This window comes from Protopterus annectens, chromosome 16.part0 (genome assembly GCF_019279795.1).
Source record: "Protopterus annectens isolate FY-2018-M chromosome 16.part0, PAN1.0, whole genome shotgun sequence".
NCBI lineage: Eukaryota > Metazoa > Chordata > Ceratodontiformes > Protopteridae > Protopterus > Protopterus annectens.
The window spans coordinates 655,095,014-655,121,362 of NC_056750.1; the positions used below are offsets into that span (position 1 = coordinate 655,095,014).

Genomic DNA, 26,349 nt, shown 5'->3' on the forward strand with positions numbered 1-26,349 from the left:
TCCTAAGCCTTCAGCTGCTGGCTCACCTTCTGTGGCAGGATCGGCTCCGGCTGGAGCCGATCCTTCTGTGTCACAGCTTCCAGTATCGGCTCCACTCGGTGCCGATACCGCTGAGTCCTTACACTCACGGTCGGCTCCGGCTGGAGCCGATGTATCTTTGGCTCCTTCGGCTCCATCTACCTCCAGAAAGAGGTCCAGATCCCCATCGTTGGAGTCTATCCATTTGGCTCCGAGATCACCCCTGCTCTCGGAGCGGAGCCATCGGAGCCGATCTTCTCGGTCATCCAGGCTTTCTGACCATGACCTTGAGAGTGTGGTGAGTAGACTGTTAAAGTCTCAGGCATTGGCCCAAATGCTTCATAGTCCATCTCTTCGGACAGCGGCTATTACAACTCCACCTAATATTCCTCCTTTGACTCTCCTCCAGAGTTCGGAGCCGGAGCTCCTCGGAGCCGTGACTGTTGTGGCGTCTGAGCTGATACCTCCCCCTTCGGCTCCATCGTCCTCTGCTGCGATCTCCTCCTTGATGCCTTCATTGGAGGGATCCAGGCGCCTGGTCTCTCTTGCCGGCTCTGAGGGGGCGAGTGGCATCGGACCCTTGTCCGACCCCGTTCTCCCTCTCGGCGCATCGGCGCTGGTGAGCTCGGCCCCGACATCGGCCTCGGAGCCGTTCCTGTTGGTGCGGCCTGGGGTTCCTACCTCTTCGGAGCTGAAGCCCTCTGGCCTCTCTGATAGGGGAGCCTTCGAGGTGATGAGGAGCGTATTAGCCCCAGGGCATGGTCAACGGTCAGCTCCATCAGCTCCTCCCACTACAGTGCCTGCTAACGTGTCTTCCCTCTCTCTTGTTTCCGGGCCCAGAGATCCAATGCATCAGGTTTCCCCACTGGGAATATCTTCCTCTTCCGAGGCTTCTCCTGACCCGTCAGGTGAACCTCCGCGCAAGAGGACATGTAAGAGGAAACATGTGGACTCCCCAGAGTCCATTACATCCGATACCGACTTGGATGAGTCGAAGGGATCCCCAAGGTCCCCCTCTGAGGATGTCTCTTTCTCAGACATCCTTGAAATCCTTAAGCAGAGGGGGAACTGGCCTTCCCTTAATCCTTCCGAGGACGAGTCGGTTTACCTGGAAGTGTTTGGTTCTCGACCCTCCACCTCCAGGGTGTCTCCGCGTTTCGACCCCCTTATGGATGTGGTGGCTCGGAAGGTGTGAACGGTCCCGAATTTGGTGGAACCCACTCCTCGGAGGCCTTCTAAATTCATTACGGCCCCAGCTGATAGGCAATTTTTGACAAAAGGTGTCCCGGTTGATGCCATGGTGGTGGCTGCAGCCACCAAGATGGAACTAGCCGATCCTTCAGTACCTATCCAACCTCCTAACAAGGATTCTAGGACTATGGATAGGTACGGTAAGCGGATGTTTTCTTCAGTGACCTTTGCCATGCAGTCGCTGAATTACTTGTGTCACTTCACCCGCCTTCAGAGAGATGTTATCAAAGAGCTGGGAGAAGTTTTACAGGATCCGTCAGCTGCTGGGTCCCAGGATAAAATTAACTCACAGCTAGGAACCCTAAACTCTATTGTTAACTCCTCCATGCGGCTCATTTCATATGCAGCCGATGGAGCGAGTAGGGCCGCAGGCACAGGAGTGGCATTAAGGCGTCACACCTGGATGCGGCTTTGTAATTTTGCAGACCCCTTCAAGGCGTCCTTCACAAATTCCCCTTTTGATGGTTTGAACTTGTTGGGACCTTAAGTGAAAGACACCTTGACCAGATGCGAACAAGATGGCAAGACTCTTTCTGCCGTAGGAGTCTGTTTCTCCACCCCTTCAAGACCATACCCTAAGGGTCAGAAGGGTGGGAAAATATGGTTCCGCAAATCTCAAGGAGTCACGCCTGACGCAAGAGGTCAGTTTACCCCCAGAGGCAGAGGGGGTAACAACAACAGACGCCACCCTAGGGGCAGAGGGGGTCCGCAGAATCAGGGTAGCAGGGAGCCTCTCTCTGACAAACCCTTCCAGCATCCCTGAGATGTTGCCCGATTGTCCACCTTCGGAGGCAGTCTGGGGAAGATTGTCGCTGTACCCAAAAGCCTGGCTTTCCCTTACTCAAGACAAAAGGGTACAGTCGATCATATCCGAGGGTTACAAAATTCCCTTTATCCAAACCCCAATTCAGCAAAAGGGAACCCTTCCAGACGTTCCACCCAGTCTAAGGGAACTAGCAGTACCAGAGATATCAAAACTGCTAGCAAAAAGAGCCATCCAGCCAGTCCCAGCAGACCAACTAGGATCCGGAATCTTCTCAAGGTTCTTTTTGATACCGAAAAAGACAGAGGACTGGAGACCATTATTAGATCTCAGCAAATTAAACAAGTTTGTAAAGAGGACAAGATTCCGGATGGTCACGCTACAGTCCATTCTACCCTTTCTGGGCAAGGACAATTGGATGTGCTCCGTGGACCTTCAGGATGCGTACTATCACATCAAAATTCACAGGCGCTCCAGAAGGTTTCTCCACTTTCGGCTGGGGGCCAGTCACTACCAATTCAGAGCCCTGCCCTTTGGTCTCACTACAGCCCCCAGAGTGTTCACTAAATGTGTGGCAGCGGTTACGGCTCACCTGAGACGTCAAGGATTCCAGGTGTTTCCATATCTAGACGACTGGCTCCTCACTGCCACCACCAGGCATCAACTTCTCCAAGCCAGAGATTACACCATTTACATTTGCAGAGGGCTAGGAATCTCTATAAATTTTGAAAAGTCTGCCTTGTCGCCTTGTCAGTCTATTACCTTTATAGGCGCCAGCTTGGACACCGTACAACTTTCAGCAAAGTTAACAGATCAAAGGGTCTTAGATATTCAAAACCATGTCAATGTTCTTCTTCAGAGTGACAAAATTCAGGCCAGGTATGTCCTGAAAGTATTGGGTCTTATGGCGGCCGCCATAACACTTCTTCCTCTTGCCCGTTTTTACATGCGTCTTCTACAGTGGATGCTTTTCGCCCAATGGTCTTTTCAACGACTCCCTATGCATCACAAGATCATGATAACTCCAACTTGCAAAAGTCATCTGTCTTGGTGGATATTGTCCCCTCAAGTCCATCAAGGCAGACCCTTTGTTCCTCCCTCCCTGGTCGCCATGGTTACATCGGACACCTCCCTGATCGGGTGGGGGGGGCATTTTCAGGGCAGGATGGTCCATGGCACTTGGCAACCTTTCGAATGCCACCTGCACATAAATGTCCTGGAGATGAGAGCAGTGCTTTTAACGTTGCAAGCCCTCCACGACTCTCTTCCCCTGGGGACTATTGCAATCCAAATGGACAATATGTCCGTAGTGTGGTATATCAACAAGCAAGGCGGAACCAAGTCCTATCCCCTGTGTCGAGAGGCACTCAGACTTTGGCAATGGGCAATCTCTTCTCAGCGGTTTCTGATAGCAACGCATATCCCCGAGATGTCCAGCATCATAGCGGACAGGTTGAGTAGAGCTATACTCTTGCCACACGAGTGGTCTCTTAAACAATCTGTGGCGGAAGAGATCTTTCAGAAGTGGGGCCTTCCTTGCTGCGATCTTTTTGCTTCGCCTTAAAACAGCAAATGCCTCGACTTCTTCACACTCTTCCCCCTTCCAGGTCATCCCCCCAGAGACGCTCTAGTCCAAGATTGGCCTCGGGGACTTCTCTATGCCTTTCCACCCCTTTCGCTAATACCACAAGTAATTCAGAAAGCAACCGACTTGGGAGCCAAGATGATTCTCATTGCCCCTTTTTGGCCTCGACAGATATGGTTTCCATTCCTGCACCATTATCTGTTGGTACAGCCTTGGCATCTGGATCCAGTCCCAGATCTTTTGACCCATCAGTTGGGGCAGCTGCACCAGTCCCTACATTCTCTCAACCTCACTGCTTGGTTGCTCCACTTCTGTCCCTAGCCAGGCTTCCTATTATTTCTAATCCCGTCCGGGATATCATAGTAGCTTCCCTTAAATCTTCCACCAGAAGGATTTACACAAGTAAATGGCAACGTTTCTCCTTCTGGGCAAAGGCTAAGAATATAGATCCCTTTACTGCTCCAATTAATTCGGTCTTGGACTTCCTAGCTGAAATTTTTCATTCAGGATCTTCTTCCTCCACAGTAAAAGTTCAGTTGGCAGCCATTTCAAATTTCCATATAGGCCTGTCGGACCACAGCATCATGTCCCATAAGCTTTGCAAGGCATTCCTTAGAGGTGTATTTTTTACTTAAGCCCCCGATCAAAGATCCTCCACCACAGTGGGATCTAAATTTAGTCTTAACATCCTTGATTCTTCCACCCTTTGAACCTGCGGCTTCCTGTTCATTGAAATTACTTTCCTGGAAGACACACTTCCTAGTCGCCATTACATCTGCTAGGAGAGTATCTGAGCTTCATGCCCTCTGCATTCGTCCTCCTTATTTAGTCTTCCACAAAGACAGAGTTTCTCTAAGGACTATTCCGTCCTTCTTACCCAAGGTGGCTTCGCAGACAAATTTAAATCAATCAATTGATCTCCCAGTTTTCTTCCCAAATTATTCTAATAGGGCGGAGCAAAAACTACATTATCTGGATGTTCATCGCCAGCTCCGTTACTATTTGGACAGAACTAAACAAATCAGGAAATCTGATCAACTGTTTTTATCTTATGCAGAGAATAAGAAAGGCCTTCCGGTATCTAAGGTAACCCTATCTAGGTGGCTGTCTTCTGTGATCACATGTATTTATCAGCTCAGAGGTAGAGAATTGACTTCTAGACCAAGAGCCCATTCAACTAGAGCACTGGCTACATCTACAGCCTTTCAAGCTAGGCTACCAATAGACACTATTTGTGCGGCAGCCACATGGGCCTCTCCTCATCCCTTTGTTTCGCATTATAAATTGGACTTGGCCTCCAGGAACAGGGCAAATTTTGGTTCCACCGTTCTCAAGAGTCTGTTCCAATGAGCCACTTAGGATTAAGGTGCTAGGGACGAGGTCCCATCCAGAAAGAATGAAGGTGAGATTGACAACTTAACATTAAGAAGTTATGTACCTACCATAACGTTCCATGTTAGTTGTCTTCTCTCGCCTTCTTTCTTGCGTCCCGCCCACCATCTCCCTAGCCTGGACAGACCGAGAAGATTTTCCTCTTCCTTGAAGAGTCCTGATCTAGCATTGCCAGCCTAATAGCTTGTCCTAGTGTAACTTTAGCTTAGATTGGGATCTTTGGTGGGGTTATGCCTTTTCCTCCTCCTCTCCAGTTGGAGGACTATGTTGCCTAATTTTTTCTTCAGCTACCAAACGAGATCTGGGTAGTTATCGCCAAGCATCATGGGATATAGGGTTGCCTCGAGCCGGTAAAATTAGCTCTCGAGCTTTAGTAAGTGGCCGAGTCAGAGCCGAGGATCGGCTCCGAACCCATCCAGCAAGAAAGAAGGCGAGAGAAGACAACTAACATGGAACGTTATGGTAGGTACATAACTTCTTATTCACAAATGTGATACTTTTTAGTTTTCCATTTATTCACTAGTTTCAGAGCTGCTGGTCTTCCTCTTCATCTCCATCTTCTAACACAGATTCTGGTTAAAGTTCAATATACTGCTGATTTTTCTAGTCAACTCTTATGCTTTTTCTGTCTCTCAATTTCCTTTGGAGTGTTGGAAATGGTTTCACTGGCAAAGTTTCTCTACGAACCATACCATCAGAAGAATGAAAAGCAGAGTCCCATTCTGCTTGCTGACTCGCTTTTTGTCAGATAAATGTATTTTATTTCCTCGTTAGTCTGCTGTGTGTCAAAAAAGTTACATTGATCCACTAGGTAAAAAAATGTTGAAGACAGCTAGGTGCAGCAGCTGATTTTTGCAGTTTTATAAGTTCATCTGAATGTCTGGTTAATGCTTCTATTTTTAACAGCCTTTTGTTTGAATTGATATATTCCTCCAATGTTTCATTTATTTTAATCACCTCTGCATTCCCTGATTGCTGAGATAAATTTGCTTCTCTTCTGCCTGGCGTATATTGAATAATCACTTTTTACAAATGTTCTGCTGTCCCCAGTTTTTAATATGTTGCCCTTCTGCCACAATTTTGTCAGGATCATCTCTTTCTGTTGGTATAATTTCATCTTTACTCATGTATGTCTTGGCTGCTTTCTTGTGGCCAAGTTTGGAGTGTACACTCAATGTGCCCTTTCCTTTAACAAATTCTGCTGTGAAACACCAGTCCAGTTGTTTGTGTTTTAAAAAAAATATATAGTCTGTTCTTTTGATTTTTCTCAGGTACAGCATAAAATCTCAGATTTTCCCTGCATACTCTACCTTCTAACTCTACTATTTTTTAAACAGTTTTTTCTTAAGAAACCTCATATTCAGCCAGCTTTTTCTTCATGCCATCCTCTGATTCTTCTATTTTTAACAGCCTTTTGTTTGAATTGATGTATTCCTTCAATGTTTCATTTATTTTAATCACCTCTGAGTACATTTGATTTATTTATTTATTTTTTTTACTGTAAATTACCTGAAGCCATCTCTTGAACCAAAGCTGAAGCTTGAACTAATTTTGCTGAACAGCTGCAGAATCCTTCTCAGACAGTGTTTTTTCTCCATCTTTTCTGGTTGATGTTCTTTCAGGTTTTCCAAAATTCTTTGTTGGCATTCATGCATTGTATTTACTAGCCAGTAACTGAATTTTACAAAAAAACATTTTCAATGGCACTCCTTTTTCTTAGTTTATATTTTAACACTGCCAGAGCTGAAGTTACACTGTCGGTGTGAACTGTCTTGGAAGTCTTAGCTCAACCACTGTTGAGTTCATTTGATTGATTCTTCTTTCTCCCTCCCCAGATTAAAATTTTTGTGTGACAGTAACTTGTTTGGTATGAAGTTTCTAATGAAAGGTTTTGATGTAGGTCTTATCTTCAGCTCATAGTCAGACTAACTGACCTTAGATGTCACTTTCTGCCTGTATTTAGAGTTAGTCTCCATACAATTTGTTAGGTTTTCAGAGGTGTATATCATATAGACTCCTTTTGTGTTTTGCTAATTATTTATGTAATGTTTTTGTGTGTGTATTCTTAAATATCATTGCATATTTTAGCCTTAGATCATGCATACGAATTTGTAAAAAATGGATCTATACCAAGTGTTTGGAAAATGGAATTAAAAGAAGAGAGCTCCAGTAGTGAAGAAGATGAAACTGATGAGGAAGATGATGATGATAAAGACAAGGAAGAGAGCAGTGATGAGGTAATATTTGATTACTAGCTTTAAGTTGTAATATGAAATTTAAGATTTTAAATTTCTGTGTCATGTTTAATTTGAAATGACCTGTCTAAACTGGTACTAATAAACATGTAATCTCAACATCTGAATGTTAAGCCTCAGTGCTACCCTCGTATTTTACTAATGTTTTTGGTTAATGCCTGCTTGTAAGGTTAGTCTTTTTGCTTTCGTTAAACCACAACCAAGCCTGTCTTACAAGGATAATGCACAAGTCAAGAGAGTCCATGATTTTGTCCGTGTTACATTTTCATATTTGTGTGACGTCCTTTTCGAGTAGGTATTACTTGAGTGCTTAGTTTCTTGTTGGATACATTTTTGGTTGCAGGGGACATTGAATGTGGACAGAGCAGTTTAGAGCAGAGAATTAAGGCTCTGAGCTGCTGCTGAGCTTTGTCTTTGTAGCCCTAGGTTTTGATTCCTTTAGCCTTCATTTGCCTGCTGTGTTGCTTGTTGAGCACTGAAAGTGGACTCGAGTGTTGTAAAAGCTGGTTAGAAAAGTAATTAAATACATAATAAAATTGTTTTAATCTAAATGGCAAGCTCTGACTTTGGAGACCATCTATATTAGGTTTCTGACATTCCCAGCTTTGCTAGGAAAGTACAGTCATCTGCTTTACTGCTCTGTTCTTTTGTGACACTTTTTTTAGCCTAGATCTTAATCTTAACATTTGTCATGGAATAGTTGTGTTCAAGGTATAAATTGCTGAAACCTTACAATATTCCTCTAATCTTCAAGCCTATACCTAGATGCTGAAGGGATAGGTTCCTGACCCAGAGACTCCCCAGACTCTGGAATAGACTGCCCATACATGTGAAGCAGAGCGCCTCTTTGGCCCTCTTCAAAAGGAACTTTCATGATTGGATGGAAGAAAGGAAATTCACCCCAGGGATCACGTCAGTCTCCCTGCTAGACAGGGGTCCAGGGAAGTAAATAGTGTGGGAAGAAATAGCCAAGGAATTGTTATGGCTAGGCTTGTATAGGCCTATGACCATCACTGTTTTTCATTGTCTGGAAGTGTCATGTACCACGCTTTCCTTGGAGTTGAGAGGAAAAGCTTGAGACTATACTCTGGTCTGTCATGAGGGCATCTGCAAAGAGTGCCTAGTACAGAACTGGCAAGAGATTACCTTACTTAGTCCTTAGCTAGTTTTGAACTGTTGTTAGAAGGTAAGGGTGATGATAAGTTTGTCCATAAGGCAACATTATGTTTCTTTTTAGTTACAAGCTGTCATTCCTTTAGCAGAGGTTCATCTTGATCTTCACAGTTATAGTCTGTGAGTTTCATGTGAGAGTTGCTGCATAGTAACCACTTTAGAGGGTTTATCCTGGAGTGGAAGCACTGTCCTGCAGCAAGTTGGAGCATCTAGAATTAATAGCTGCCCAGCTAGTTGATGTGAAACAGTCCTTCTGGCCTTTAGGGAGTGGCTCATTTGGCATATGCAGTGAGGATAGTCCTCTCCCAGACCTCCCACATTTCTGTAAGACTCATCAGCTACGATAGAGGAGACTTCTGTAGTACATGAATGGACAGCTGGGCTCACAGATTATTTACTTATTTATTTTTTGCTCCCCACAGGACCTCACCAAGTGACTCCTCTAACTGCACCCAGTTGGCCTTAATTTCCTGGTGAAAGTTGAATGGTAGGAATCTTGTTGGTTCTGAGGGTCAGCCTGCCATCTCTCTTGGAGAGCCTTTCCTCCCCTCTTAACAGCTGTTATATCTCCGCTACTGCTGTCTTCCTGGGGGAGGATTGCCTCCACAAGCTGAGTTTCCCTCAAATTGCAGTGAGATGCACTTGGACAGAGTGGGCACAGTAGGCTAGCTCAGTCATCATGGGGTGTAATACCGAGCACTCACACTAGGTGTCACACGTGTTGAGTCAGAACAACATCCTTCCCCCTAGGATGGGCAAGCTGGCAATGTCTACTCACGTCCTTCTTCTTGGCGAGCTTCAACAGCCACCCAAACCACTGATTGAATTGAGGTTTCCTGTGACATACTCAGGACATTATTCTTCCATTCTATGGAGCCGTCTGAGCTAGGCTAAAAGGTTTGGCCCAAGGTTATACCTGTTCCAACTGTTTTGTACATGTTTGATGGGAAATGTATGCAAGAGAATGTAATCTTAGGTGTTTGAGGAGATGCAGATACTAGGGCCTGCACTGACTTCTCAAGACCAAGTATAGCCTCTGGTGTGTAGTTCTCCAAGTGCTGGAGCCCTATCATCTGGCCTCTCTATCACTCAGTCAATACTTTGTATTCTAGATGAGCCCAGATCCCCTCCCCATGTGCTAGGGTTAGGAGAGAGTCTGTTCCCCTTTCAGCACTTTGGTAAGGAGACTCTGAGGTCTTTGAGGTGCTTGTCTCTAAGAGGGACTTGGATAATAGGACCTCCCTTCCCATTGACCCCCTCTTTTGGGGAGAAGAAAGACTCAAACTAGTGAAGTCTACTGCAGACTGGCCTATAGCTCCTCTTCCTTACAGTAGAAACTTTGTACTATTACATAGGTAAGAAAGATGGGAGTGTACTGATATGCTGCTTAAGCATTCTTCAGAAGATGCCTGTGTCATTTCTGTGGTCCAGCACTGTGTGATAAGGTCAAGATTTTGACAGTACCGACAAGAGGAGTTTTCTTTTTTACTACAGTAGGGCTTAGGTATCTGTACCATTGTCTCACTTTTTCATGCTCTGGTCATTACTGAATTATAAGACTTTGGAAAATCTGGCGTATCTTCTGTATATGAGCTCTCAAGGAGAGTCTGCAGAAGACCCTTACCATTGTCTTTGCAGAGGCTTTCATAAGACCGTTTATATTTCTGACTCTGGTAATATTTTGGTTAGGGCAGCAGGCTCAAGAATGCATCTACACCAGATGATGAATCTCCGGCTTTCCTCTTTTTAAGGAAGCCCTTAGATAGACCATTCTGGATGTTCTTTTCTGGAGTGATTTTGTATTTGGTTAGCCCATTCATGATGTGTTCAACGGCATTCAGAAGAAGACAGCCCTCTAGCCCATGTTTTTTTAGGTCACTCCAGTTCTATAGAAAGACTCTAAGTGCAAAATGAGGACACTCCCTAACCATCAGGCATTGTTACTTCACTTGTCCCCAAGAAGAATGATAAATCTGGACCAGGGGGTGCAATACTAACTGTTGTGTAGGACTGCTAGTATGAGGCTATTGCTCAGGATTTGCCTTGTCTTCTAGTTGTAGTGAATGATGGCTGCGCTAGTTGCTTTTTTCAGCAACAACTTTCCTCTGCTTGGAATAGGCCCAGGTGCACCTCCACAAAAAGAGTTATAGAGCCTGTTATATTCTGTGTTAAGAAAGGATGGGGAGACATGCATGCTGTTTTAGACCTCATTATATTCATATTCATTTCCTGTACATCATGATGTTCTTTGTAGTTCACTGTTGCAGATGTCCTAATATTCATCTGTTACAGTATTCATAACATGAGGTAGTTCACTGCCGTAGGCGACCTGACACTGGCCAGTATGCAAAAGTCTTTACTGCTGTAGGTTGCGTGGTACGTCTCACTTAAGCTGCGATTGGACATCAGCCATAAAAGTGACATATGCTTGAGCCGTCTTCAGAACTTCTCTGCTGCCAGATCCAAACACCAGATTCAAATGTACAATTCGACTCCAAGTCGTTTGCGATTCTTCAAATATCAGATAAGTGCCCTTTTGGGCAATTTCTTGACTTTTGCTACTGTCTTTGGTTAGGGTTCATGTCGTCCAAGAGGGGCAAGTGGCAGTGTGGATGAAATTTCACACAAGGATAGCCACCTCCAGTGCCTTTTCTTCCTAGGCCCAAATCATGACCACAAAAACTGCTCAGTTTGTCAGGCATTTGTCCCAAAGTCCTTAAGGAGTACATTATCTTCTTTAGTTATCTACCTTGAGAATAAGCAAAAAAGGGCTATATAGGGATCCTCGGGGCCCAAAGCTGAGTTGATTTTTTGAAGTGGAAGGCCAAAAAGCAAAGGGGTGAACCTTCTGCTATTCCTCTGGATACTGACGTCTGTCTTGAGGTGGAGGGCAGCCCGGAGACATGCCCGGTTCACAGCTCAGATCTGCAGGCTGATCCCGATATCCAGGCCACCTTGGATCTGACCAAAAGCACGTCCACAGAGGCCAAGTAGGCATCTTTCAGATGTCCGAGGGGAACCATGGCTCTTGATTGTGGAAGGCCCTAAGGGGATTCCTCAGATACTTGTTAGGGAATAGGTAAATTCCGACCTGATCGAATGTAGGTCTACTTTGGGCCCTCCTACCCTACATAAAGCAGACTTGCATGGGAAAAAGAAACAAAAAAACAAACATTTGTCTCCACCAAAAGAACCTACTAGCAGCAATTCACTCGGGGCCTTTTCAATACCTTTATGTCACTTCGTCCTGCTCCCCCTCCCACTACTGTCTCTCCATTTAAAAGAACTATGGAAGAGGATACGTCAAAGGAAAAGGCATCTTCAGGGGAGGAATCACTGGATTACTCTTCGGAAATACCTTCCCCCCTGGATTATGCCTCCCCAGAAGAGGAATCCAGTGGAACAGTCTCACCTTTGGAAGACCTGTTATTTGGAGAGACCTTAGTTACGATGAGAGACCATTTTAAATGGGATAACACCCAAGTATCTGAAGTACAAAAAAGGTACTTATGATCTATTACAGGTGGAATCACCTAGCCCATCTGTTGTTCCTCCTGTCATGCCTGCCTTTCTTGATGCTTTTGCCTCAGGTTCAGAGGCACCCGATTTCCAGCCACCTGCCCCCCCCCCAAAAAAAAAAAGCCAGACTGCTTCTACAAGGTCCCACAGGTCTGCAAGTTTCTCTTTAGATGTCCTTCTGCAGACCCTTCTGTAATTTCTGTGGCTTCTGACAAGCCATCAATATTGCAGCCCTCCACTACCCTCCTACCATCTGATACAGATAGCAGGATCCTGGATACACTAGGTAAATAAAGTATACACTTATGCCACTCTAGCATTTAGGGCCATAAATTACCAAACACATATGACCAAATTCACTTTAGAGCTTATGTCCCAACTGTCACAGGTAATTGCAGACTTACCTGACTCAGAAAATAAAACCTTGGATACTTCTTTACTTGTTGCATCTTCTCAAGTGGCACGTCACTCTATAAAATGCAGCTGTGATGCTGCAGCGGCTTCTGCCAGAGCAGCTGCCTCTGGATCAGTATTAAGAAGATTCTCTTGGCTGAGACATCAGTCTTTACCTGAGGACATAAAAGCCAAACTTATGGTTGCTGCTGTGGACAATTCTGCCTTGTTTGGACCTGCAACTGCTAACCTGTTCAAATTATTGCCGGAAAAGGGTAAAGAACTGCAGGAATTGAAACCTATTTTTGTTTCCCAGTGTCCAAGATCCAAAGAAAGTACCCCTGCAAAGCCTGTATTTGTGCGTAGACATTGATGTGACACACAATCCAGAACAAAAAAGAATGACAGGAGACCACAATAGCTTAGGGTCCCACCAGCAACTCTGCCACCTAAGTGGCCCTTTCCAGACAAGCCATCCTCTCTTTGACTGTTTTCCCCCTCTCACCCACATCCCACTTTCCCAACGCCTTCCTCTGTCCCTACAAGCCTAGGAAAGCATAACCCAAGACACCCGAGTCCTCTCAGTTGCTCAAAAAGAGTACATCTGATGTTGTTAATCTTCGTTCATTCCTTACTGATGGGTTATCGGTTCCATCCTCGGAACCGAGCCAGCCAATATCAAGCTCGCATCAGCCAAAAACTCTCGAGACAAGGTCCTACCCAGAATGCTCTGCTCCCTGTTACCTCAGCTCTCGTTTGCTGAATTGCTGTATGGCCGTGTCAGGCCACTCTCTCAGCTAAGTGTCTAGTTTTTTTGAAAGTTTATACATTGTTCTTATTTAAATTTTCTCAAAAGTTTATACTAATATTTTCCTACCCTATCGTATACTTTAGACTCTCTCCCTTTAGTCTTTTCCCTTTTATTACCTTCTTTTCATACCTTGTGGTAATTCTTCATTACCATCGTTGATCATCTTTCCTTTCTCTTCTTACACTTTTTGGGTAGCCTTTCTTCTCCTTTTTGGTACTGTTCTTCTTCTCCACACCAGTTATGTCGGATAAGAAAAGTAGTGTTGGTTTCAAGCGGTGTAATGATTGTGGCCGTAAGTTCCCACTTTCTGATGGCCATGACTTATGTGTCTACAGTCTGAATGTCTCCCACCTGCCAGTGGATCCTCCGTGTGGGATTTGTAAAAATTTCTCTACCAGGACTCTCATCGAGAGGAAGAATAAGTTAATTTTGAAAGGTCTCCTCAAGTCTTTCACTGAGGCTATTTCATGGTCAGAGGGCTCACCTCCTCCTTTTAAACCTCCCAAGAGGCATTCTTCCTCTTCTTCATCGAAGTCACTCCCTTCTTCTCCCTATTGAGATAGTAGGGAGTCGACTTATAAGAAGGTGAATTTGATTACTGCTTCGGTGCTGCCACCTGTGACCCTGTCGGCTCCAGGCTCGGCACCGCCCCAAATGATTCTGACTACAGCTATGTCTCCCTTATCGATACTGGTACCGCAGTTCTCGGTGCAGACAACTATGGTTCCGACAGCTCGGTTGCAACCCTTACCGGCACTGTCCATACAGGTTCAGTCTCCTTCGGCACCATTGGTGCAATCACCTTCGACTCCCAAGTATGACTCTTCTGTACTCCACGGCACAGACAAGACATTTTCAACACCGACATGTGCTTTGGTGCAGTCTTTCTCGGCACTGTCCTTATTGCTGGTGCAGACACTTTCCACTACGGCACCGTACCCTTTGGGGCAGACTTTTGCCTTTACCGTGCAGACACCTTCAACTACTATGGCACTGACATTGTTGGCGCAGACTACTTTCACACCGTTTTCTTCGGTGCAGACATTCTCGACTCCGGGATCTGCACCTATTGAATTAGCAAGGACCAAATATTCTCCTTCACTGGATCCATTTGCTGGCAGTCAATATAGTCCTTTCCTAGAAAGGCCAGAATTGCCATCAGCTTTCTCCATGAGGTCAACAAAGAGTCTCTCTGAACAGGATGTGTTGCGGCTTGTTGACCAGTTGCTTGTGGCCAGAAGTCTATCCCAACCATCGAAGTCCACGTTCCCTCATTCAGGTGAACGTATATCTCCCCAAACCCTAACATACACTCCTCCTTCGACTTCAACTCAAGTTTCGAAGCCTATTACTCTGACAGCAGCTTCCCTTCCTCCGACTCCAAGAGTGGATCTCATTTTGGAACCAGAGCTGTCCTTGTGGCCCTCGGTGCATGGGGCATCAGGCTCTTCTCAGGCCAGTGACTGTGCTGTGGGGGAGGGCATTCCTGGCTCCACGCCGATTTTTTTCTATGGCACCCTCCAGGGATCTTCTCTCTCTTACGGTTCATGGTCCTCTTGAGACTCCTGGTCTGGGGGTGGGCTCGTCGGGGCAGGGTGTGACCCCAGTTCCGAGGTTGTCGTGCTTGGTTCTGGGCTCCCATCCCTCCTTGGGTGGGCTATCCTTCCGGGCCATGGAGAGGGTGCTTGCCTCCATTGGCAAAGCTCACGTCGGAGTCCTCTCCCCCCTCTGTGCCACAACTGTCACAAGCCTCAACTGCCGGACACCGGGCACAAAAGCCTCAGGTTTCTCCTCCTCAGGAGACCACCTCTTTGCAGTCTTCCCCGGAACCTCCCACTGAGGAAGTACCCCGCAAAGTGTCGTGTAAGAGGAAGCGCATGGACTCCACTAAGGAGTTATTAACTGAAGATATGGATTTTGATGATGGGGATGGGTCCCCACGGTCACCCTCTGATGAGGTGTCCTTTGGTGACATCCTCGAGATCCTTAGAGGGGTGACTGTGGAAGCCCTTTAACCCTTCCACTGAGGAATCCGTATTCCTGCAGGCTTTTCGTGCCCCCCCCCCCCCCCCACACACACACACACAACTCCTGGGTCACTCCACCTGCCGATGAGCTCATCCAGCTCATCGTCCAGTGCGCATGGAAGGCTCCTGACAACATGGAAGCGATACCTAGGAGACCAGATAAAATGTTATCACCCCCAGCTGAGCACCCACATTGGTGTCGAGGTCTTCCAGTAGATGCTATGATGGTGCCAGCTGCAACTATGAAGGATTTGGCAGAAGAGAGCCAAACTGTCCATCCACCCAACAAGGAGTCCCGGACAATTGCCAGATTAGGGAAGCATGTGTTTGCTTCATCGACCTTCGCCGTAAGGTCTTTGAATTATTTGGCACATTTTACCAGGCTTCAGTGAGATCTTATCAACCAGCTCTCTGAAACCTTGGCAGGAGCTGTTTCTGACGAGGTCCGTGACAACATGGCTTCTCAGATAGCCACCCTAGAGTCTGTTTCCAACTCTTCCATACATCTTATTTCTCATGCAACAGAAGGGGCAGTTAGAGTGGCAGGCGCGGGTATACTCACCAGATGACATGTCTAGATGCGCCTTTGCGGACTCCTTTAAGGCTTCCTTCATGAATTCCCCATAGAGGCCACTTCTTTGTTTGACACTAAAGTCAAAGATACACTGGCAAGGTGCGAACAAGATGGCAAGACCCTGTCTGCCATTGGTGTCAGACACTCCACTCCTCAGCGATTCTACTCCAGAAATCAGAGGAGTGGAAAGATGTGGCACAAGAAATCACAGGGCTCTTTCCAGGACGCATGTGCCGAGTTCTGCCCTAGAGGCAAAGGGAGAAACTCCAATGGAAGATGCTCCTTTCAGGGCATTGGAGGTCTACAAAACCAGGGTTCCAGAGATTCCTTCTCTGGCCAATCCTGTCAGCGCTCCTGAAGCATTGCCTGACTGCTCACCTCTGGAAGCAGTCGGGGGTCGTTTCTCCTTGTACCCAGCTGCCTGGCAAAATATAACCACAGACTCTTGGGTACAACGGATAATATCCAGAGACTATCGCATCCCCTTCCATCTTTGTCCAATCTCATCAAGAGTATTACCCAACGTTCCACCCAGTCAAAGGGAAGCAGCAGCACACGAAATCCAAAAGCTGCTACAAAAGAGTCATCCAGACGATCCCCCCAGACCAGATAGGATCCGGTTTTTACTCAAGGTTCTTTTTAGTGCCAAAAAAAGACAGCGGACTAGAGACCAATTCTGTATCACAGTACACTAAACAAATATGTAAAAACAGAGAAATTCCGGATGGTCACGGTTCAGTCTATGCTTCCTGTTCTGGAAGAAGACGATCGTATGTGCTCTGTAGATTTTCAAGATGCGTATTACCACATAAAAATGGACAAACGCTCAAGAAGATACCTCCGCTTCTGCATAGGAGCCAGTCACTACCAATTTCGAGCCCAGCTCTTCAGTCTCTCTACAGCCCCCAGAGTGTTCACAAAATGCATGGCAGTGGTTATAGCTCACTTGCGACTTCAAGGATTCCAGGCGTTTCCGTATCTAGACAACTGGCTCCTCACTGGCCCCACCAAGCGTTTGCTGGAAAAAGCCCTGCAGTATACTCTTAACAGCTCAAAGCCTGGGAATCACTGTAAACTGGTAGAAATCCAACACAACCCCAACTCAGTCTTTGGAATTTATAGGGGTACTGTTGAGCACGAGAAATTACACAGCATCCCTTCCGGTCACAGGCTTCAGAGAATAAGACAAGTTCAACCGCTGCTCTGTCACCACAAATCTCCTGCTCGATCTATACTCCAGCTATTGGGGTCAGCGGCAGCATCGATTACCATTGTTCCTCTAGCCAGATTCCACATGAGGCTCCTTCAGTGGCTACTTCTCACTCAGTGGTACCCTCTACAACATCCTTTGTCCTTTCAGATAACTGTAACTCAGAGATGCAAGCTAGATTTACTCTGGTGGACGTCTCAAAATCTCCAACAATGGTCTTGCCCTTTCAACCCCTATCAACCAATAGCCACGATGACCACGGATGCCTCCCTGATGAGGTGGGGGGGGGGGCTATGTCAGGGAAACTCTGTCCAAGGCATCTGGTTGGAGACAGAGGCCCTTTTGCATATCAGTGTCGCGGAACTGAGGGCAGTGCTTCTAGCGTTGCAAGCATTTCACTCCATCCTTCTGTCAGGGACTATTGTGATCCAATCGGACAAGATGTCAGTGGTCTGGTACATCAGCTAACAAGGGGGCACCAGATCTTACCCATTATGCCAAGAGGCCTTGAGAATATGGCAATGGGTGATAGCTTACAACCGCTTTCTAATTGCAATGCACATTCCTGGGAGCTCCAACGTGATAGCAGACAAATTGAGCAGGTGCATTCTAAAACCTCACGAGTGGTACCTCAATACTCTGATAGCGCCAAAAATCTTCAACTGCTGGGGCCAGCCTTGCTGCAGCCTATTTGCCTCCCCAACCAACTACAAGTGCAGCAACTGTTTTGCCCTAATCTCCTCTTGGGGACAGTCATCAAGGGGCACTCTAGTCCACGCTTGGTCCTCGGGTCTACCTTATGCTTATCCTCCTCTTCCCCTCATCTCCCATTTTCTGAAAAAAGCACAACAGTTGAAGAGCAAAATGATCCTCATTACTCCATATTAGCCTTGACAAGTCTGGTTTCCCTTCCTCTGGGCTCACCTGCTAGATCAACCGTGGATCCTCAATCCATCCCTGACATTGATCTCCCATCTGCAAGGTCTGATTCACCCCAGTCTAACAACCCTGAAACTGACAACTTGGTTTCTCCACTTCCAAAGATTACCAGGCATGAAAACCTCTTGCCCCCTGTGCGCAGTATTCTTATTGCATCTAATAAATCGTCCACCAGACTAATCTATCTTAACAAATGGAAAAGGTTCTCTCTGTGTGTAGCAAATAAACAATTAGACCCCTTGTCAGCCCCATTCTCCGTGGTATTGGATTACTTATCACATCTTTTCCACTCTGGGGTGTCTGCCTCTATTATTTGAGTACATTTAGCTGCCATCTCAAATTTCCATATTGGTTTTCAAGATTCTGTCACACAGACTCTGTAAGACTTTTTTGAAAGGGGTTTTCCACCTAAAACCTCCCTTTAGAGATCCGGTACAACCTTGGAATTTGGCTTTGGTTCTGCAAGCTTTAACGGCTCCCCCCTTTGAACCTGCGTCTTTATGTGATGTAAAATATCTCTCTTGGAAAACGTTGTTTTTGATTGCAATCACATCAGCCAGGCGATTTTCAGAACTTCAGGCCTTATGCATCAAATCTCCCTAGCTTATCTTCCATAAGGATAGGGTATCACTGAGAACTAATTCTAGCTTTTTACCAAAAGTGGTGTCAGAGTGGTCTATCAACCAGTCTATTGATTTTCCAGTGTTCTTTCCTAACCATTCTAACAAGGGAGAATATTGCCTACACTGCTTGGGTGTTCATAGGCAAATACGCTTTTATCTGGACAGAACAAAATGTACCTGTAAATCAGACCAACTGTTTCTGGCTTTTTCTGGACCTAGACGGGGGTCATCCTGTATCAAAAGTTACATTGGCTTCATGGTTGAGAAAATTGTATTACCTTTATCTACAACAAAAACAATCTCACCTTGCCTCATAGAGTCAAAGCACATTCTACAAGATCTATGGAAATTTCAGCAGCTTTCCATGCTAAGGCTTCCCTCAATGATATTTGCTCAGCTGCAACGTGGGCCAAACCTCATACATTTATTCTTCATTGCAAATTGGACTTGGTCTCCAGAGGTAGAGCTTCCTTTGGCTCCATGGTGCTCAGGAATGTCCTTCCATGAGGGCCACCCAGGGGTACAGGTAGCTGGGGACTCTGTCCCATCAGTAAGGAATGAACTAAGATTAACAACATCAGATAAAGAAGTTATGTCTTACCATAACGTTCCATCTATGTTGTTGATCTTCATTCATTCATTACTTCCCATGTACTCCTTTCTTGTAGGTCTGTTATGACCAGAGGTAACTTCTACTTTTATCTGTCAACTTGCAAACTCGATCTGAGGTAACAGGGAGCAGAGCATTCTGTGCAGGACCTTGGCTCGAGAGTTTTTGGTTGACGTGAGCTTGATATTGGCCCGCTCGGTTCTGAGGACGGAACCGATAACCCATCAGTAATGACTGAATGAAGATCAACAACACAGATGGAACGTTATGGTAAGACATAACTTCTTTTTCATGGTGTGGGATTAACTACCCTCCTTCAGGGGCATCACTCAACCCCCCCAGGGAACAACTTCCTTTTTCCCAGAGGTTCTTTTAAAATTATTGAACCAAGAGACCATCTAGAGTGTCTACAAAAACCAAATAGCCAAAGGATTTTATTCCAGGTTGTTCCTGGTGCCCAGGAAGGAAGGTCCCTCGAGACCTGTCCTCGACCTGTCTCAGCTCGATACCTTTCTAGTACCCACTTTCTGCATGCTCAACCTCCAGGCTCTGTTCCCACTCATTCTGCCTGAAGCCTTCGTGATTACCCTGGATGTCAAAGATGCATATCTGCACATTCCCATCCATCCCAACTACAGGAATTTTTTACACTTCTCTGTATCACCGCGGCATTTTTAGTTCTGTGCCTTGCCCCTTGGTCTTTCTAGCGCACTAGGGGTCTTCACCAAATGCTTTGCCCCTGTGATTGCTCACTGCAGACTCCAGGGTATACACATCTTTCCATATCTGGATGACCTCCTCCCTCTAGTTACCTCCACAGGGGAGTTGGAAGGAAATTTTGCCTCATCTTTGCAAAGTCTGGGGTTCATCATAAACTTAAAGAAATCAGTTCTCACCCCTTCACAAGATCAAACCTTCCTGGGGCACAGAATACAAACAGATATTATGAAGGTATCTCTACCCCACAAAAAATACATGATCTCATCTCTTACTTCCCATACCTTCTACTGGTTAACCACATAACAACTAGAGAGTTCCTGAGGGTCTTGGGCCTCATGGCATCCACCATTCCTATACTTTCCATAGCCAAACTCCACATGAGAAAATGGCAATGGTATCTAAAAACAGTTTGGATGCAACACCCCAGCACCCTCTAGAATTCTCCATTCCTCTCATCCCCTGTCTGAAGGTAAAACTTCAGTGGTGGATATATCAAGTTTCACTCAACCCAGGACGTCCCTTACACCTCCTGCTCCTCATCAAGAGACCTGCACAGACACCTCAGACGTAGGTTGGGGAGCAACCTTTGGCCACCTGAAAGTACAAAGGATCTGATGTCCCTCTCAACTGAAGGAACACATCAGTGTAAGGGAGATGATGGTGCTGCTATTGGCCATGCTGACCTTCCACCCCTTATTCCAACCAGGGCTGCTAAAGTTGTTCACAGACAAATATGACAGTCCACTGGCATGTGAACAAATGGGGGGGGGGGGGGGGCAAATCCTATCCGTTATGCAGGCTAGCTCTTCAGGCGTGGGAGCTGGCGATAAAATTCCAGGTGACCCTTCAGGCAGTGTACATCTCATCTTCACAAAATTGTATGGCAAATTACCTGGGCAGGTCCCAAACACCATCCCATGAATGGATGCTTCAAAGAGATGAATTTTTAGACATTGTCCACCAGTGGGGTATTCCTCAAACAGACTTTTTGCCTTCCCCATGAACAGACAACTTCCACAGTTTTGTGCCAGAGAGCCTTATCATGGTCTGAAAAGTGAACCCCCTTTCTTTCTCTTGGAAGGGGACATTTCTGTAATATGCATTTCCTCTTGTCCTCTCATCCCAAACGTCCTGTCCAAAATTCAGAAGGACAAGCCAAAACTCTTGCTGGCAACTCCCTTCTAGCCAAGACAGCACTGGTCTCTCTCCTCCTGCATTTAGGCAGGGGCAATCACCGTAAGTTACCTCACACAAGACCGCGTGATGCTCATCCATCCCCACTTGTCAACTCTTCAGTTGACACTGTGGATGATAGATGTCTGAAAGGGATTAGTACCTAATTCTCTGAGATTTTCTTTCTGGTGTCTGAAATTAAATCAGGAGCCATTAACAGTGGAAATTTCCCTGGTTTTAACTTTTGTGTGAATTGCTCACCACTGGTTTGACTTACTGTTCAGTAAAAGCTCATATGTCAGCCTCTATCTCCCCCTTAGCTAGCAGATTTGAGGCAAAATAATTTCTTAAAGGTGTCCCTACACATTGGACATCCCAGGAAACCTGTTCTGCCTCCCTTGGACCTTAAGCAGTTGGTCAGGTGCCATATGAAGATGTTTTGGAGCCTTCCACAGGAAACCAGTATAAACGTTCACTTGAGGCCGGACAGCAAACGAAGGAACAGGAAATTGTGGAAACTCTGGCACAGTCAATGTTGAGGAGTGATAGGCCAGTGAGTTCCCATATGACAGAGCAATGGATGGTAGAAGATGAAATTGAAGAGAATGTGCCACAAGAAGATTCTATAGAACTTTCTAAAGAATGCCCGGAAGAAATGGAAAAAGAAAAGTGCCCTCAGTTTAGAAGAAAATGAGCTAAGACAAGAGTTGCTTGATTTACTAGAGATAGACATATTGAGATTAATGAAAGAAATAGACTGCAAAAGGTCAATAAAACTCAAAAAGCCAGAAGTTTGGTAAAACAAATTAGCACAGTAATTAAGACTATCCATAGAGATCCATGGAATATAACCGAAGTAAACAGGATACATTACTGATAAAGTCTTAGTGCAAGAACACAGGGTAGTGAGGGAAAAGAAGGGGAGAAATCAAATAACATCATGGAAGTATCATATAGAGGAATCTATAAAGCAGGTAAGACTAGAAATGAAACTGTTAGAAGAGTATAGAAGAGGGAATGGATAAACAAAAATACTTAGAAAGACAAACGTGATAAAAGCAATGTGCAGTATTAGAACAGATCAGGATCTGTCATGCATTATCACAAATAAACTAAAAATCTCAGCACAGATGGAAAAACTTAGAAGATAACCAGTTAAATGTAAAGGAAAAGTACAAAGTAAAAATGTATTGATGACCCAAAAAAATCTATAGAGAATTGGAAAACAAGGTAAAAGGAATTGAAAGCCTACCAAAAAAAGAAGAAATAGTTGTATTTTGGAGAAGTATTTATGACGATCCTGTGGAACATAACAAAGAAGTTAAATGGACAGAAGAAGTAAACGAAAGAATAAGAAGTTTAATGGAACAGGATATGAAATGGGGCGAAGTAACAGCCAGAGAGATTGAAACAAAGTTAAGAAAAGCCCCTAATTGGAAAACCCCAGGCTCTGAAGCAATACCCAACTTCTGATTAACAGTATTAACATCTTTGCACGAAGATTTAGCCATGAGTAAGAACCATTTATATGTGCACCCTGAACAGACACCAACCTGGCTAACAATAGGAAAAACAATGCTCCTACTTAAGAGTTAACCTGCAAGCTAACCTAAAAATTATAGACCAGTAACTTGCTTTCCGATCACGTATAAACTGTACACTGGAATTGATGCCGAAAGAGTTTGTAGTCATTTAGAAGAAAACTCAGTTATTGCAGTAGAACAAAAGGGCAATAAAATAAAGTCATATATAACAAAGGATCATTTGTTGTTAAAGTCATAGTGGAGAACTGTAAAAAGGGGAAGAATCTAAGTATGGCTTGGATTGACTACAAAAAAGCATGTGATATTCATGGATAAAAGAGTGCTTAAAAATGTATAAGATACACCCTACAGTGACAGACTTCATTACAGTGACCATGAAGGAGTGGTAGACCACTTTGCAATTAAGCCATGATAAAGGACAAATTGTTATCCCAGAGATAAAAATTCAAAGGGTGATATTACAGGGGTGACCCTCTGTCACCGCTGATATCCTGTTTTACCCTTAACCTGTCTACTTAACAGCTTAGGCCATGGCTATAATTTGGCTCCTAGAAAACAACAAAGTGTAAAGACTTCCCATCTTCTCTTTGTGGAGTATTTAAAACTGTATAGCTCATCAGATGAGGAACTGAAAACACAACTACAAGTTGTCAAAACTTTTTCAGATGATATAAGAATGTCATTTGGTCTTGATAAATGTGCAAAAGCAACCTTTAAAGCAGGAAAACTGCAGCACCAAGAAGGCATTAGTTTGTGACAAAACTGTGATATAAAGGAACTTGAGCAAGAGGGAGTGTATAAATATTTGGAACTGATGAAAGATCAACAGTAAAACATGAACAAATGCAAATAAAAGTTGGTAAGAAATACTTTAGAAGACTTAAATTAATACTGAAAACGGTTGACATCTAGGAACAACATTCAAGCTATAAACCAATTTGATCTTCCAGTCCTAATTTACAATTTTGGAGTGAATGACTGGCCCCAAAACATTTTGGATAGATTTGACAGGAAATCAAGAAGGATGCTTCATGCTCACCAAATGATTTATAAAAGTCATTGCTTACCAGTATTATATATTCCCTGTTCCAAAGGAGGGATGGGCCTCCTTGAAATTGACTACATGTATAGATCTGTAATTGTGGGACTGCATATACATCTACTGACCTCACAAGACCCAAATATAGTGAAAGTTTTGAAATATGAGGAGAATAAATCTAAGATGACTTCTCTGCTTAATCTAGCAGAAGCATATCGGTGTCAAGCAGGAATGGAAATCAAACCAGAAGTAGATAAAAATCAGGCAGCAACTGAATGTGCCAAAAAAACAAAACAAAGAATATAAATTGAAGGACCAGATGAGAAGACAAGAAATGTGGAAAATGCATAAATATAGTTGCAAGTATAGAAAACGTCTGGAAGACCCTCATGTTGATCAGGATTGAATACAAGAATGGTTAAGGAGCTGTGAATTCAAACCAAGAGATGAAAGGTTAATATTGGTGGCCCAAGATAGTGGTCTACGTACACATTGGTTTATAAAGTCCATTGAACATGTGGGAGAAACAGACAAATGTAGGCTTTGTAAAACAGAACTGAAAACAGTTGCACACGTTGTTGCTGGTTGTGATATACTAATGGCAGAAGGACTGTATACTGAAAGGCATAATAATGTAGCAAGACTGTTACATTGGGGATCATGCAAACATTATGGTAGTGAAGTAGCTGAAAAACACTGGAAACATGAGCCACAAAACGTCATAGAAAATGAAGAAGTCTACATTATGTGGGATCACCCATTACCAACAGTTCAAAAGATAGATGCTAGAAACCCAATATAGTGGTCCATGAAGAGAAGGCAAAAGTAGCATTGATTATTGAAATTGCCAAACCCAGTGAATACAGTGTCTTACATATAGAGAGAGACAAAGTCATAAAATATCAGGATTTGCATGCAGAAACAAGAGCAATGTGGAAGAAAGATACCCAGACAGTTCCAATAGTAGTAGGAACAACAGGCCTTTTAAAAAAGAATTTACAGTCGTATTTAGATATGTTACCAGTACATGTAACCCTTTACAATTGTAGGAGGAGTCATTACTGGGTACATTGCGGGTGCTGCGAAGAGCACTTCTGGCTGACATCAAAGATTGAAACAATACTAATTTTATGAACTTTTATCGTACTTTGACTAAGGAAGTGGAGTCCATTCCTGTCATGGTATTTGAAACCCAAAAGACTGGGAGAAATGAAAAGGCAGGGATCTTAACTTTGTTTTTGAAAAGCTGACTCTCCCACCCTTTGAGCCAGCTTCCTCAACTTCTCTTCAGTACTGTTCCTGGAAAATTGTGTTACTCCTAGCCGTAACTTCAGCCAAATGAGTGTCTGAGGTACAGGACCTTGTGGTATCCCCAGCCTTTCCGGTTTTCCACAAAGACAGGAGCTCCCATTGCACAAACCCCTCATTTATTCCTAAGGTAGTCTATGACCTATCTCTAAACAAGTCCATACACTTACCCTCCTTTTTCCCTTCTCCCCAGAATCGTAGTGAGAGGGTCATACATACTTTAGATGTCCACAGGCAACTGAGATTTTACTTAGACAAGATCAAAGCTGTTAGAAAGTTGGATCAGCTTTTTGTTTCTTAGCACCCCAGGGACCGGGGTTCTGGAAAAGGCTCTTGCCTCCCCCATAGTGCATTTTTTAACCAAGGTCTTGATAACAAACTTACCAACGTGAAATTTTCCAGTCATAACAAAATAAGGGTCACGCTGCTAAATGCCAGGAGCTTAAACCAAAAACTGCACACCCTGGAAGCACTTCTGTCACTGGAACATGTAGATGTCTGTGCAGTCTCTGAAACCTGGTTCAAGGCCTCAGAGGGTACCCTGACCTTACAAGGCTACAATGCCTTCCACACCTTCAGACCACAAAACGAACGTATGAGAACCAAAGGAGGTAGTATTTCTGTCTGTATTCGAGATAAATTCACCGTCTGTCTAGTTAGACTGGACAACTCCATGGAATTACTCCAGGTTCAGGTTACGGTTGGTAAGACCCCCATTCAAGTCATAGCCAGTTATAGAGCCCCCTCCGTGGGTCATGACACACATGAAGCATACTTTTCCAAACTGCAGACAATCCAAATATTATGAACACTCTGGTTATTGGGGGAATTCAATTATCCCACTATCAACGGAAAAACCTACGCTAAGCCTAACTCACTAGTGCAAAAATTCTTTGAGTTTATTAACTTAAATGCTCTGGAACAAGTTGTTCATACCCCGACAAGAGGAACAAACATGCTAGATCTGGTCCTGATTAACATGTCAAACAGATGCACTGCTGCAACTGTTGAACCCTCTTTAATTAAATCTGACCACAAGTCAGTCACCTTTGAGCTGACACTAACACCTGAACTCACAACGGGTCAAATCAGACTAACAAACTTCAACAAGGCAAACTGTTCCCTCCTAGGTGAAGTTATAAATGCATTCCAAGTCCCACCCCAGCTGGAAATGATAACTACACCGAATCTTACACTAAAGCCCTTACCAGAAAGAATCAAAGTCAGAGCTCCAAGTAAAAACAAGCCACCTTGGTGGACATCCAGCAAGTTGCTGTCCAAGAAACTAGAGGAGGCCCAACAATGGAAAAGCACTCTCATCAGCCTCAACAGGCAAATAAGGCAATTTGGCAAATCCTCTAAGGGCTTCTTTGAGAAAAACTTAGCAAGCACAGCTGAAGATAACCATAAGGTCTTTTACAG

General features: G+C 44.6%; 1 protein-coding gene across 1 annotated transcript in view; it reads left to right on the forward strand.

The window, feature by feature from the left end:
* ARID4B (AT-rich interaction domain 4B) overlaps positions 1-26,349 on the forward strand; it is a 2,517,944-nt gene that overhangs the window by 989,517 nt on the left and 1,502,078 nt on the right. Inside the window, exon 7 of the mRNA XM_044058160.1 lies at positions 7,098-7,246. Within this exon, the coding sequence (XP_043914095.1) occupies positions 7,098-7,246 (149 nt within the window). The remainder of the gene's footprint in view (positions 1-7,097; positions 7,247-26,349) is intronic.